The sequence below is a fragment of the Colius striatus genome, chromosome 6 (assembly GCF_028858725.1).
Source record: "Colius striatus isolate bColStr4 chromosome 6, bColStr4.1.hap1, whole genome shotgun sequence".
NCBI classification, from domain to species: domain Eukaryota; kingdom Metazoa; phylum Chordata; class Aves; order Coliiformes; family Coliidae; genus Colius; species Colius striatus.
The window spans coordinates 5,521,034-5,535,863 of NC_084764.1; the positions used below are offsets into that span (position 1 = coordinate 5,521,034).

Genomic DNA, 14,830 nt, shown 5'->3' on the forward strand with positions numbered 1-14,830 from the left:
TCACCATTTAGATATTTATAAATATTAATGAGATCCCCAAGTAAAGAGTCCCTAAATAAGGAGTCATGATGGAAGAAATTGCAACATCCCTCCTAAATAACTCTTACAATCACCCTGCTAACAATCATTTTCGTTTGCTGGGATGAGAGTATATGAATATACCTGGCAAAAACTCCTCACAAAATGATCTCTTCACACATATGGACTCAATTGTTTTTTTAGACAGCCCTTTGATCACGTAAGGATTTATCCTGACCAGAGCAACAATCACAGTTCAAGAAAGTTTTCTTCACTTCATGCATGAAAATGCTGTCCTTTGGATGCCCACTGCTGCCTGCTGCTGAGCTTTAGACTTACCCTCCAAAGATCTAGTTCCAAGATCAAATTCTCCCCTCAACATGGAAAGTGAAGACTAGTTCTCTAAGTCACTGCAAAACAACAGCCCCTTCACAAAATTGCCTTAGCTTCCCCCCCCCACCCACCTTCCACTTTTGGGGTTGGTTTGGTTGTTTTGGGGGGGAAAGGGGAGGGGGGGGGTGTTTGTTTAAGAAATGTTTCCAGATGGCAATCTTTTAAATCACTTCAGACTTTATACTTCATGTGCTCTTTATTTCAGCACCGCTCATGAACTATTTTTCAGGAAGGAGATCTTCCTGTTTGTACATTCTGTACATAAACTTCAGTAAACAATACAGTGCTGTTGAAAGAGAATGAAGGGAAATTTTCTTCCAAAAAATGTATCAGTTGGGAAGGCCACTGATGATTCTTTTATTCTTTGGGATGTCTGAATTTAGGTTTGCAGCCAAAACGGAAAGTTGACAATTGCAGATGGTGCAAGGTTAGTAGAGAATCCAAATATTTTCAACATGTCTGGCAGGTACCATTCTCTAAGGTCTAGAAGGTAACAACTTCTGCATTCTTCTTGTTGCACAGAATTAACTGATAGGCTGAGGAAAATCCAGCTTTCTGTAGGGTACTTCTGTCTTACACAATATTCCCATTAAAAAAAGAGGGATATACAAAAATCAATTCATTCCTCTGAGCACCATGCATTTTAATATAGCTAAATCCAAGCTCAAAGTAGTGGCAAAGAGGAGTATAGATCACACAACAGCTAAAAAGATCTCATGAGCATGGTGGGCAGCACAGTCCATGAGTGCTCAAGTGCAGTGATGTGGCACAGAGGGCTTAAGGTTGATATTTGAACGTACAGTCATGGGTTTGCTGGGAAAAGCAGGAATGTAGCTGTTGTTCTGATCACTTTGAAATAACATGCCTAAGTTTAGAATGCCTTTCACAAAGGCTGTAAAAAATAGAAAGCATTTAGGATAATCTCCCAAGATTTCAGTGTGTTAAAACACTTTTGCTGCAGTGAGGGAGTTCAGAAACTTGATTTCATTTCAATGGGAACTGTTCGAGGCTTTTCTTTTGGACAAAGGTTTTTTAACAACAGAAGAGAACTTTATACTAACAGAGAAAGCACAGTATGCAGTGACTTGTTAAAACAAGGCACACTTCCCTCTTATCTTTACAACAGTGAGGAAAAAACTAATCAGCAACACTTTTATCCAAACACACATGTGATTCTTCACCACTTCAAGATCTCTCAAAAACACCTTTTAGCTTAAACAGAAATAATGGACCTGATGCTGACACTATTAGGATCTACATAAAGTAATCAGAAGATGCAGCCAACAGTCCTGTTTCTGAACTTTGTGAGTTGTCAATATGGCTTCAAATAAGCATCTACTTGCCCCCATAAGCCAATGCTGCAAACACTCTCTCCTTTGGGAAGTTTAGAGCCATGCTCCTGCAATTCATTAGCTAAGAATCCAACACAACAGAACACTGCTCACTCTCTTGTTTGTCTGCCTCTCTTGATAGTCACTTTTTCTTCCATTTGCTCTCCCTTTTGATGATGACCTTGTTGCTTTACCAGCAGCAAGTGTCACTTCATTGCTTGAATCTGAAATTGCCTTAGGGAATATGTCAACTAGAGAGTCAAGCCAATGAGATAAGGAAAGGAAAACCCAAGACCACAGCTCAGGCTGGCATTTGTTCCAAGTGTAACATAATGTACAATGATGCACTCATCTCCAGAACAGAATTTGGCTTCAATTACATTAACAAACAGTTAATAGTTTCATGCATTCCTCTAACCAAACTTTGAAAGTAGGCAATTAAGTACAAATGACTCAGGGTTATTTGGTTTTAAAATACATCTATATAAGTAAAACACTCTGCACAGCAGCAATGTTTACTCTTTGTACAAATTGTTGTTCTTTCCTGTAAATCCATCCAGCCATGACATTCTGCTTTTATTCTAATTGGTCAGCTTGCTATTTCAGAATGAATTAAATTGAGTGAAGCCACTTGAAAAGTCTAGATATACACAACAAACTTAATATGATTATTAATCAAAAGCCATCTGACTGGAAGGAAACCGAGAGAACAAACAGGGTCTGTTCAAAAGTCAGTCTTGACCGGCTCAGATGAACATGTTATCAAGTTTCAAAAACCAAAATGCTACTGCTTCTCCTCAAACTGGCATGACAGGTACAATTCCATTTTGTTAACTGGATATGATGCTGTGTCCTTTGCTGCTGGCCTCTGAGGTCTCCATTGTGTAAGTTACTATTTTTAAATAGCAACAAAATGCACATTGGGAGTAAAGAACTTAGTTCCAAGATGGTCTTACAGCCTGAAAAGCCAGCAGCTTGTTAATGGTTCATAACTCTCAGCACCAGAGCAGAACGGGCTGGGGAGAAAGTTGTTGGGTTTTGGGTTTGGGTTTTTTAGAGGGGGGGTTGGAGGAAGCAAAACAGAACTACCCAAAAAAAGAAAAGAAAAGATTTCTCATCTCTGCAAGAGAAAACCCTTTGACTGGAAGCGTTTTTGTGCATGCCAAGGTCGCCACCTAGTGCTGCCAAGGACAGCGGGCCGGGACGCAACGGGGACCATGTTCCTGCCATCTCCAGCAAACATCACTATTCAAAAGAGAGGAAGGAAAGAAGGAAGGAAGGAAACAAAACAAAACAAAAATAATTCTTCCACCTCTAGTTTTATTTCTCATTCCCTTTTGAGGTAAAAGGGAAGAAGAAAAAGGCTGTTTGCTTCCTTTTTAAGTCAGATTTCCTAAATTTGCAAATCTAAGTTTTCAGGTTCTGATGATGGGTGAAAACTCCAAATGACATCAGATTTATTTTTGTATATCACAGAATGGTAGGGGTTGGAAGGGACCTCTAGACATCATCTAGTCCAACCCCGCTGCAAAAGCAAGTCCACCTATACTTTAACTTTTAATAGTGTCAAAGGTATTTTTAACATGTTAAACCAGTCAGGAGATACAGATCCTGGGTTGTTTTGGGGTTCTTCAGCACTGTAGAGAGAAAAACACCCAAGAAAATAGAACCAGACCAGAGGGAAAGCAGCTGTAAAAATCACATTGTGTAGCTTTCAGTCTGGAAAAAAAAAAGCCCCTGACTCCAGCCATGCAGGGATACAGACATAAATTATCTACAAGGGGATATAGTAGGATTCTAGGGCCTGGGAAGAATAGTTACAAATGATTATGACTCAAAATAACCCCAGTCAGGAGCTCTGGACGATGACTGTAGCTGGGCTCACGGCTCTCTGGAGAATGAGAAAAAGTGCCTCTGGACATGCAAAAAGCAGAGGAAAGAGAGATAAAGTCTGGGTTCCAGTTGACACCCCTGGTTCCCCTCCCGACAGTCTGCACGGCACAATGGGGTCAGTGAGGAGCTAGTTGGCTCTCACAGTAAACAGCCAGTGAGGCCGGTGCTTTTTATCGATGCTAAAAGGACTCAGACACTTCCTGTCATTTAATCCAGGACCATTTTTCTTTCAAAGAACAGGAAAAGCCTCAAGAGATTCCCACAGTGACCGCAGCTGAGCCTGCTGCCAGGGTACTGGGAACGCCGAGTCTGGGAGAGGATAGATCAGGGTTAGGAGAGAAGAGGTATCCCCTTTTCTTTCTGTCACCTGCTTACCCCAGACCTTCACACCTACCATTCTTTTTGACACTGGCTAGACTTGAGCACATCAGTCACTTTCTGTAATGCCCGGGCCCCCTCTTGCATGTATCAGCTGTCCTGTTGTGCTATGTGCCCTCTCTTCTCAGAGTAAGTTTAGGTTTCAATGCTACTTTCTACTTCATTAAAACACAGCTGAACAAAACAACTTTTCATTTTTTAAATCCACTTTTTAACTCCAATACTTCTTAAATCAAGCCAGCTTTACATAACACACTCATCTCAGCCACCTTCTCCATCCAGTTCTTTGCTGTGCCCAACCTTGTACCGATTCACTCACTCCCGGTAAGCTTGTCGTACCCCATTGTTATTCCTCTCCAAACTTTTACTGATGACAAAGCCACCAGGTTAAAGTGGAAGCCTTTGCAAGAGAACACAGCCTTCTCTCTATTCTCCATCTGCTACTCTTCTTCATTTTTCTATCTGCAGCTTCTGCCTTAATCAATCCCTTCACTATTTCCCTTCTTTCTGCTACAGCGAATAGTTTTCTCTTTCCAAGGAACAGATAAACAATTCAATCAATTCCTAAAGTCATCAATTGTCATTGAATTTTAATCTACTGCTAACTCATGAAAATTGGTTTCTTCCATTACACAGAACCAAACATGCATGTGATTCAAATGACTCCAAGTACTCACGAGGTACCTTCTTAAAGTGGGCAAGCAAAAGGCCATTTTCCTTTTACTGTACTAACTTCCCCTGCCAAACATCCTTGACCCAAAAGGGTCTGGGAATAACTTAGCATCTGGCAGTGTAAGCTGTTTTTCCTCTTGGCTATCTCTCAGATCTCTAGTACTTTCTGCAGAGCTTTGCTCACTGCTCAGGACCATCTTCCAACAGCTAGAGTCTGTCCAGCCCCTGAAAGTCACTGCAGTGTTGGCAATCAAATTCTAACAGATATTGGATTAATTTACTCCAATTCTAGGAAAAAAATGAAGTACATTTACTTTCCTAGTACTAGTACACTGGTAATTTTTTCCCAATTTACCAGGAAATACAAGTAACTCGTCTTTATTCAAACTGACAACTCAATAACTCCCTTGTGTCTTTTTTCCAGGCCAGTTTTCTCTGAACTTGGTCTCCAAACCCACCCTTCTCATGGTAGACTGCTACAAGTAATTTTTATCTTTTACTACAAAGATCAACAAAAGATGTCTTAGGTCAATATAAAGGTCTTCCAGCACATCAGAAGCCAAGGTATGACTGTTAATTTTCCTGCAATCTTCCTGTCTCCAACATCAAAATAGCATTTGATTGTGAGGATAGATTGTGCTTTAATTAGCAAATCCATCTCTTTATGGTCATTTGGAGGGCTGACATGCTAAGAAGAGGTTTATAAGCTTTAGAGAAGTTTGTATTAGACTTTTGCAGTATCCATCAATAGCTGTACTTCAGTCTGGGGCTGTCTTCAGCTTGGAGAAGACTGAAGGGTGACCTCATTAATGTTTACCAATATGTAAAGGGTGCTTACCAGGAAGATGGAGCCAGGTTGTTCTCAGTAACATTCAGTTATAGGACAAGGGGCAATGGGTATAAGCTGGAACAGAAGAGGTTCCAAAGAAATCCAAGGAAGAATTTTTTCACTGTTCAGGTGAGAGAACGCTGGAAGGGGCTGCCCAGGTGAGTTATGGAGTCTCCTTCTCCATACATTCAAAACCACCTGGACAAGTTTCTGTGTGACCTGCTCTGGCAGGGGGGTTGGACTGGATGGTCTTTTGAGGTCCCTTCCAGCTCTTAAGACTCTGTGACACCACAGTGTGCTTTAAGATACAGGGGTAATTTTTCAGGAGGAAAATATACAACCAAGCCCACTCCCTCAAAAAGCCCCTAACCAAGCACATTGACCACTGAAGAGCAGACATCCTTAATAACCTCAGCTCTGTTCCATGACAACCTCCAAACTTACCCGGTATCCTGATAAATGACCAGCCGTTCTGAGGCCTGATCCCTAACAGCCCTCCTGGATGCTCTGGGAAGAACTGGGAGCATTGCTTCAGCCATTCAGCTGCTAGGTCAGGGGATCCATGGAGCACACACTGTTTTGCTGCAAGACTTCCTCCTTCCTTTAGTGCCCTGCGCTCGTATTCTGCACTTCGGTCATTGCAGTAGAACTCCAGCGGCACAGCTGTTACCTACAAGTGAAAATGACAATCAGTTCTCTTGTTCAGATTTCCTCTCATCCCATGTCTCTAGTTCAGTGGCCTTCCCACAGGATCAAACTTTAAAAGTCAAAGCATTACTGACATATACAAATGGAAAGCAATCTTAGGCTGGCTTTAAAATAAGCAGAGATGCAACATCTTCCCACATCATAAAACAGAAAGTCCTATGAATGACCAAGCATGGACTTTTGATAAACAGTGCCTTGTGCCAACTGCCACACAACTGACAGCAAAGCTGGGAGTGAAAGAATAAATACCCTTGGCTGCATCTCTCATGTCACCCAGACCTCTTTTTGTTTGTTTGTTTCATTATTTTTGCCCCTCGCAATCATTTCCCCTACCAGAGATTTACATATTGTCCTTAACAGCAATTCATGGGACAACTGAAAATCAGGAAGACACATAAATTAGAAAGGAAAAAAAAAAAAATGAACAGGAAAACAACCCAATTTTGGAACACATTTCTTGGGCTCAACAGCTGATTTGAACAGAAGTGGGCCACAGAAACAGTGCAAGTGAGCACAGGGTGATCTTGTTCTTCTGGCTATTCTATGAAGGCCTTGCCCTATTACCTGCTTCAAGGCCAGCTGGACAGACCAGTGTTGCAAACACAGGAACTCTGATGTCATGTCACGTGAGCTGTTCTGGAATGGTTCCATTGCTTTAATTTGCCTCACTCTGCCCCATTCACCCAAATCTGGACAGAGTGGGAAAGGTCCCACGTTAGCCAAACAGCTGTATGCCCAGTGGCTGTGAGGTTCTCAAGTAAAGTGTTCATTCCAGAAGATGAGTTGTAATTTGTACAATCCATAGCTGTCTCTTATCTCTCCTGTACCAGGAAGGGATAACTTCAATACAGTGAAGTAATAAAACCCAAAAGTGTAACTGAGCCATGGTACATACCAGGACAGTTGATTTTTTCCTAAGATACTTCACTAAGAGTTAAACCACACGATTCAAAGCAAATACAATAATTACTATGCTTTCACTTGAATAAAAATACCCAACAATTCACTATATAGCACAAGAATATTTGCAATAAAAATGCAGACTGCTAACTTCTTCCTCCTATCGTTTCTCAACACAAGTCTGTGTTAGGCCAACGTTCTGGAGTAAAAACTTACAAAAGCTATTTATAACCTACAAAAGTAAGCTAGCTGAAACTTTCACACACTATCAAGAGACTTAATATCCGACTGTAAAGTCAAAAATGAAACTAAAAATTAATATTAGACAATTAACCTTGGAGCATGGGCTTAAAAGAGAGAAAAGTTACAAGTTTGCAATGCTTTGTTGGTAAATAAACCACTGCTTTAGCAGCCACTGTTGCTTTGCTTTTACCAGTGCCATTTAAAAAAGATCATTCACATAAGTTAAAAACCTTGTCATGAAGGTCCCTGGGGGATTAGAAAAAGCAATGTAATAAATGAAAAAGTACACAAAGGAAATCAAACTTTATTCAAATGTTTAAAAAAGAGACAGAGCAGGGGGGTTGGATTAGATGATTTCCAAAGGTCCTTTCCAACCTCTACCATTCTATGACTCTATAGGAAGAGTCAGTAGAGGAGTCTGTGGGGTTTGATGGTGAACAGTAAACAGCTGAGATTCTGAAGAATCAAGAAAGAGACAAGCTAAACATTAAATGCAGTGAAAGAACCAGCTTTGTGTTCTGGCCAAAAAGCTTTTATGTATTTGAAAGAGGATGAATTTTTTGTTCCAGCTTATTCTGGTGTGGCATAATTAACTGCCACATACTGAGAATAACATACAGAGCATTCTGTCACACAAATGGAAATGTTTCCATGTCCTACCTAAGTGATAAGCAATCAAATATAAACACTTTTCAATATTGTACTTTAGAATTGAAAGATGGAGTAACCCATAGCTCAGGACAGACTGCCTGGTAGGTGCCAGCTGCTCTTCTCTGAACACTGAACAGCTAACTCAAAGTAAAATCTATCAAGCAAGATCTTTTCTGTAGGAGCCTGTGGGCCACTCATGTTCTGCAGGAGCCCTTCTCATAGGAAGAACTTAATTGTACTCTGAGATTTAGTTTTGCAAGGGCAAATCAATTGTTTAAACAGATTCAGAAGCAGGAGGATGGTACACATCAAAATTCAGTCAAAAAAGAATACAAACTCTTAGCAATAATGTTACATCTATTGTTTGCAAGATGCCAAAAGCTATCTTGAAACCAGATTGGCTGACAGGTCTATGCAGTCACATAAAACACTGCAAACTGAAGGGGTCTGTGTTAAATAAGACTTTTGTACACATTCCCACTCCTCAGTAGAAATGGTTAGAGTTGATGTTAGCTTTACTGCCATCTGCAGTCACAGCACAGGACTGCTCTTTGTGGGTCTGGGCAAAACCTCTCTCAGTTCAGGTCTGGTTGCCTGAACAGTGACATACAAAGCAGTGGTACAGACCTAGGTTGTTTCTTTTAAACAAGCCATCACATTTCAGTTCCTATTTCTACACTGGACAGACTGGAATAAATACTATATCAGGTACAGATGACCTGTCTTATCTATTACCAGGACACCTGGGACCAGCAGCCACGACACACAAAACAAAACAGACTCATTTCTAACACAAAAATGTGGCTTATCTACCCAAACCAACAGGAAGACTCAGTCACTAGCATTATTAAAAGAAATACAAAGTCTAATCATAAAGTTCTATACATTTCAGTAATACCTAAGGGAAGAGCTACTAGGAGACAATCTTAAGATAAACCCTGTGTGTGCCTCAGTGCATTTTTTACATTAATAAGAACAAATCTTCCCATGAAGCAAGTAAGCCTGTGTAACATTGACACACCTCTGAGGACATAAGGCTACAGACACTTCTAAGGTAGAACTCTGCAATTTTTACATGGCCTTAGAAGAAAAACTGAAGCATTTTTAAACAGATCCCCAAAAAAATCTCTCATTCAAGCTTGTTCATACACTTCCTCTCTCCTTTCTATCGTGGCACAGTTTAAGTCTTTTGTGGTTTTACTTAAAAGGTAGAGTAGTCCTTGGTATCAAACCCTCCTGCTGCATCAACACACTCTTGTTAAATTGAGTGGCTGTAACAGTCGTGGTTCAGAAACAGTGACAGGGATATATTAATTCATTGCCACCTTAAATTCAGCAACTTAATTTAGTGAGGGTGATTGGAAAATGCTTCCTGCATTTATCTTCACACACAGTTAACTTTTCAGACGTTGTGAGAAGCCCAAAACCACCCCTGACCACAATACCTGATAGGTTGGTACGCACTGAACTACTAAAAGAAATCAGAGTACTTAAAGCCAAATTAATCAGCTTCTTAATAAATACAAAAATATAAGGTCCATCTTTCAAGTTATTTTTTTTATGTATATGATTGAGACCTGTCTGTGCTCAGCAAAATTGCCTGCAAAGAAAGAAAACTACAACACTAAAGCCCCTCCTTCACCACTAGCCTCCCCCCCTAGCTACTACACAAACATACGCTCCTGTTTCTATCATTCGCTCCATTAACTTCCCAAATTCATCACAGGTCAAACAACAACAGAAGGCTATCGTTCCTGAGAACATATGTGCTCTTTCTGCTGCTTCAGGTCTTCTACACTGCTGCCAAAAGTTTCTAACAAGCGTAAAATGAAGTCTTTGTATTCCTAGAAACAAAAAGCCATGCCTCCACTTAAATCATTTTTATACACCAGCCAAGCCAAAACAACTTGTATTCACTAGGAATGTATGTCAGATATGATCTCCTCTTTCCCTTCTCTTTCCAAAATAGCCTTCTGAGCCACTCCTCCCTTCCTAATGTATAGGAAGCATTCCACACACTCATCTGCAATGCAAATATAAGTACCAAGGGCAACAAATCAAAGGAATCTGGAGGAGAAGTGGTTTTCCCAATTTACTTTCAGAATAACTGCTTGCTCTTGAACCAGGTAATATGTTGTGACTGGGAGGTGATACGTGAGTGAGAATTCAGTTGGATTCCTGGCCCACAGAGCTGCAGGCACTGATGAATTCAGCTGGAGGAGCAGCACTTATGGGATAAACAGTCTTACTTAACATCCTCTCGTCCCCAAATGCCAATGTTTAAGTGCACGTGCAGCCCCATTTGATCAAGCCTAAAGCAACAGCATCAACAGTAACCAAGGAATATAGCATCTGGGCAGCCTGCTAATACACATTTTGTCCAGCTTTACCAAGATCCAACAACATGGAATGAAAACAACAGCCACAGACTTATCAAGGTCTCTTGTGTCAGCCCAGAAAACTTCAGCCACAGTCATTCCAAAATTTGGTTAATAGTTAAAGGACAACCCCAGGTTGTACCACTTAATATCCAAAAGATTTAGAAAATGCCAACTCAAGCAATCCCTACATGTTGCAACTTCATGTTTCCTTATTGCAGCATAAGCTGACACAGTGAGACAAAACAAAGATCCTTTTCAGAAAGCACCAGGCCCTTTCTGTCATCACAGTTGACCAAACAATCAGTACATTCTGCCCATATCATGCCTACACCTTCCCCTTAGGTTACTGGAGAATAATCTACTTGATAATCTCTTCTATAATTTTACTGCTTTTGGTATTAGGAGAGAAAGTGAAATCTACAGATCTCAGAATAACTCTTGTTGCATCTTACTACCTTCCTTTTCCCTTCAGTACACATTACAGTCACTTCCCCTAGGAGAAAAATCACTATTGAATACAGTAGCAAAAGGATATCCTCACAACAGTTTTACCCAACCAAAAGAAACTAATAGATCATCCTGTTCCTAAGACACAAGATTCAAACACAATAGAAAACACATAATTTACAACTTCACTTGGACTTACCCGTGGACTGGCTATGCAGAGGAAGGACGGCAGCTCAGTCACCTGGCAGCACCGTACACATGAGGTAGCTGATCTCCTTCGATGTATTACGTGGTCTGAAAAGCCAGTAACTGCTTTACAGTGGCTACTGAACACAAGGTTCTGAAAACATAATTAAAAATAAGAAGTCACTATATGTCTATTAAAGAAAAAAACAAACAAACAAACTCTTCTTAAATCTTTTAACCATCAGGAGAAAAGACAAAGAACATTCCCTAAACATTTCTCTGAGTAAAAGGACATTGGACACATCATCTCCAGTGATAATGTACAGGACTTTTGTGTAATGGTGAGAACATGCAAATCCTGAAAGCAGAAATAGCTTGTATTGAAACCAGAAGCAGATCAGTTCATATCAACACTTGCCTTTATGCTCAGCTGGTACCAGAAGCAAGTTTTTCCTCCACTGAACCTTTTAACCGTAGCTTTTACAATGAAGAAAGTGTGGGAATGTCCTAGTAGGTCTGAGCCTCGAGCTGTTTTCTAGCTACTCCCTTATGTATCCTTAAGCATAAAGTCAAATTTGTTCAGGGAAAAAAAACATAAGACTCTAAATGAGAGTGCACTGGTATCTTTGGACTTTCATCTATTCCCACTTTTGGTTTTTCCCTTTCCTGTGCAAAATGGCTCTCAATTTTACCCTGAAGACTCTCAAGGTGCTAGGATGGTTACTCACACACATGAGTAGACCCACAGGTAAAACCTGGAATTTACCACCAGTGCATCAATGTCCCTTTGTACAGAAAAATATACTGATTCAAAAGAGGAAGGGGGGGAGGCACAGGAATAACACTGAAGTTTAAAGAAGAGCTCTGAAGATGCTCCACTCCACACAGAAAAAGATCAGAGAACTAAATTTTCTTTCACTTGCATGAAATCATGAACTAAACTGTTTACAGATGGAGGCATTTTTGCTACTTGGTTTGTATTCTCACTTTTCTATATTCCTAGCAACCAACTGTTAGAACTTCTTCCTGTAGTATGCAGAGTGTTATTTTGCATGCTATAGGAAACAAGCAACAATTTCAGGCACATTAAGAGATGTGTCTCTCACTGCCATAAGATCACAGGATATGCCCTGACAATTCTAGCAGTTCCCTTAAGTCAATAGGATCTAAAGCTTTGGCATCATTCTGCCCTAGCTCCTAATGCACCAAAATTAATTGCATGCTACTTTGACTTTATAGAGCCTCCCAATTCTCTAAATTCCCAGTGCTTAACATCAGGGTACACAACAGAAGCAGACACCTTGTATATCATGTTGTACATTCTTATGCATATCAAGAAATGCTAGAAAACATCCAAGCAGTTGGTTATTGGGGATCATGCATCCTGAGCTCTTTCTGTTTCCAGATGCAGATGCACTGAGCAAGATGTAAATTAACAAATATCTAAATGGTGGATGTCAGGAGGTTGGGGCAGCAACTTTTTCTACAGTATCTAGTGATAGGACAAAGCGTAATGGAAAAAAAGCTGAAACACAGAAAGTTCCATTTAAACATAAGAAAAAACTACTTTACTGGGTGGTAAAGTAGTTAGGTGAGGGTGACAGAGAACTGGCCCAGGCTGCCCAGGGAGGGTGTGGAGGCTCCTTCCCTGGAGGTCTTCAAAATCCTCCTGAACACGTTCCTGTGTGACCTGATCTAGATGGACCTGCTTTGGCAGAGGGGTTGGACAAGTTGATCTCTAAAGGTCCCTTCCAACCTCTACCATTCTGTGATTCTATGCAGATGCAGAAGGCTAGCACATATAATTTGGAACTTGTTGACAAGGGAGAAAAATAGTCTTACTGTACCTACATGCCAGCACCAGTCAATTCTAGCACATAAGTGGGTCTTTCAGCTGCTACCCCTGTGACTCGTGGTCTGGAGCTGGTAAAAGAAAGTTCACACTCTGACTGGACATCTGTTCTTCTATATAAAAGGTGAGATCAGAAAGAGTTGACAATAGCTTTTCATTGACACTCAGTAGAGCTAAAAAGCAGAGGTCAAAGCTTGGGCCACACTGGATAACCTGAAGTGATCCCAAACCCAGGCTTTTACTCAGCCAGCGATTCTATATCTGTAACGCTGCTTTAAGCAACAGCTGCTTCCCATGTTCACTCCTGTCCCTGTAGAGCCCCTTCTTGTTTGCCTTACTGCCTGTACTCATTGAGATGCTGATCAAGATGAAAACAAACCCTTGCTCCTCCATTCCAAGTTAGTTCTGTGATCTGTTTCACCACCTGGTAAAACAGGCTTGTGTGCTGAAACAGCAGAGTGGGAAACGCAAAGCTGGCAGTACACAGCTGCAGACAACAGATGTGAACGCTGGCTTGCTCATCTGAGGACCAGAAATGGTGCCAACAAAGCAACAGCACTGCTGCTGAGGAGGAGGAGTCCCTTCCCATGATCTGTCTGTGCTACTTCTGCTATTTTTATCACCTGTCACACCCCTCCAGAAGCCTATTTAGCTACATGTCTAATCAAGGAAAAATTCAACAGCCATGAAAAGAGGCAGCTTTCTGCAGTTGGCTCATACAGGGATGTGATGGTGCAAGCCCACATCAACACAGGCAGGATTCAGTGGCTGAGTAAAGAGAGGACTGAAAAAGTCAGAGAGGAAGAGTGATTTTCCTCTCAGCTACAGCAGGCTAACAGACTCAGCACAACTGCTTTAGCTCAAAGCCCCTCTCTTCCCCACTCCTGGCCCACATGCTGGGGGCACAGCTGATTTTACAGAGAGGAATCAGTATTGCAAGCAGTCACAAGAGCTTTCCAGTAAGGCTTATGACAGCAAGAACTGGCCTACTAACTATGGCCCTGCTCAATAGAAGGGTCTGATAACTTGATTTCCTGGAAAGTGAGAATACAATAACAAACTGTAATTCCAAACCTATGCAAGTTTGTTATTTAATTCTCTTTTGGAAGACAATATCAAAGAGCCTTTAGCCCAATTAGAAGTACCCAGGAAGAAACATAAAGGAAAACCTCCAAGAAGGGATTCAAACAGAAGAAAACCACTGTTTTTGTATACACACAGTATCAGAAGTAGGTCTTGTACATAGGTATTAATCTGTTTTTCTTTATTGTGTACAAATTATGAGCAGGTTACATAAGAAACATCCCTCTCTGAATTCCTTGACATACATAGCCATTAAGTATTGATGAACAGAGCAGACACCAGATATATTGGGGACAGCAGAAACCATCATCCCATCAGTCACACACATGGAAAAGAGCAGGTAAGGTTGCAGAACTGAGCAGAGCCATAGCTCTGAAATGGATCACATGCCTTAGTACCACAAAGCCAAGAACTGAAGAGGAGGATTGTTAAAAAATAAGAATAGACACATCTACTGCAACCATGCAATCCAAAGTAAGTGTTGAAGGAGGCTTTCCTACATTGCAAATGGAGCTGCACATAAATATGGGTGATTGCTACCAGCATCTTAAGCTCATTAGCTCTTTTTTTTTAATAGAAAGATAATTAGGAACGTGAAGCAGAGAAGGGTTCATCCCTACAGATAAGATTTTATATTAACTGAAATTCATATATACAAATTAATACAAGTGTTGTGGAGATCTGAGTAAGGGGAGTAAAGAGACCCCACACTGCATGGCATTTCTGTGTTTACGTGAAGAAACTCACTCTGTCTTTAGACAGATGTTACTTCAATTTCAGAAAGACCTATTAGAAAATTGTGGGTTTTTGCCTACAGACTTATTTTCATATTTTGTCTCACATCACAAATGCTGACCTGAGCAGT

General features: G+C 40.8%; 1 protein-coding gene across 3 annotated transcripts in view; it reads right to left on the reverse strand.

Annotated features, from left to right (window-relative positions):
• INO80 (INO80 complex ATPase subunit) overlaps nucleotides 1–14,830 on the reverse strand; it is a 70,354-nt gene that overhangs the window by 18,635 nt on the left and 36,889 nt on the right. For all 3 annotated transcript variants that reach the window (XM_061997986.1, XM_061997985.1, XM_061997984.1), the window contains exons 25-26: nucleotides 11,044–11,184; nucleotides 5,959–6,184 (exon numbers count right to left, since the gene is read on the reverse strand). In XM_061997986.1, coding sequence (XP_061853970.1) covers nucleotides 5,959–6,184; nucleotides 11,044–11,184 — 367 coding nt within the window. The remainder of the gene's footprint in view (nucleotides 1–5,958; nucleotides 6,185–11,043; nucleotides 11,185–14,830) is intronic.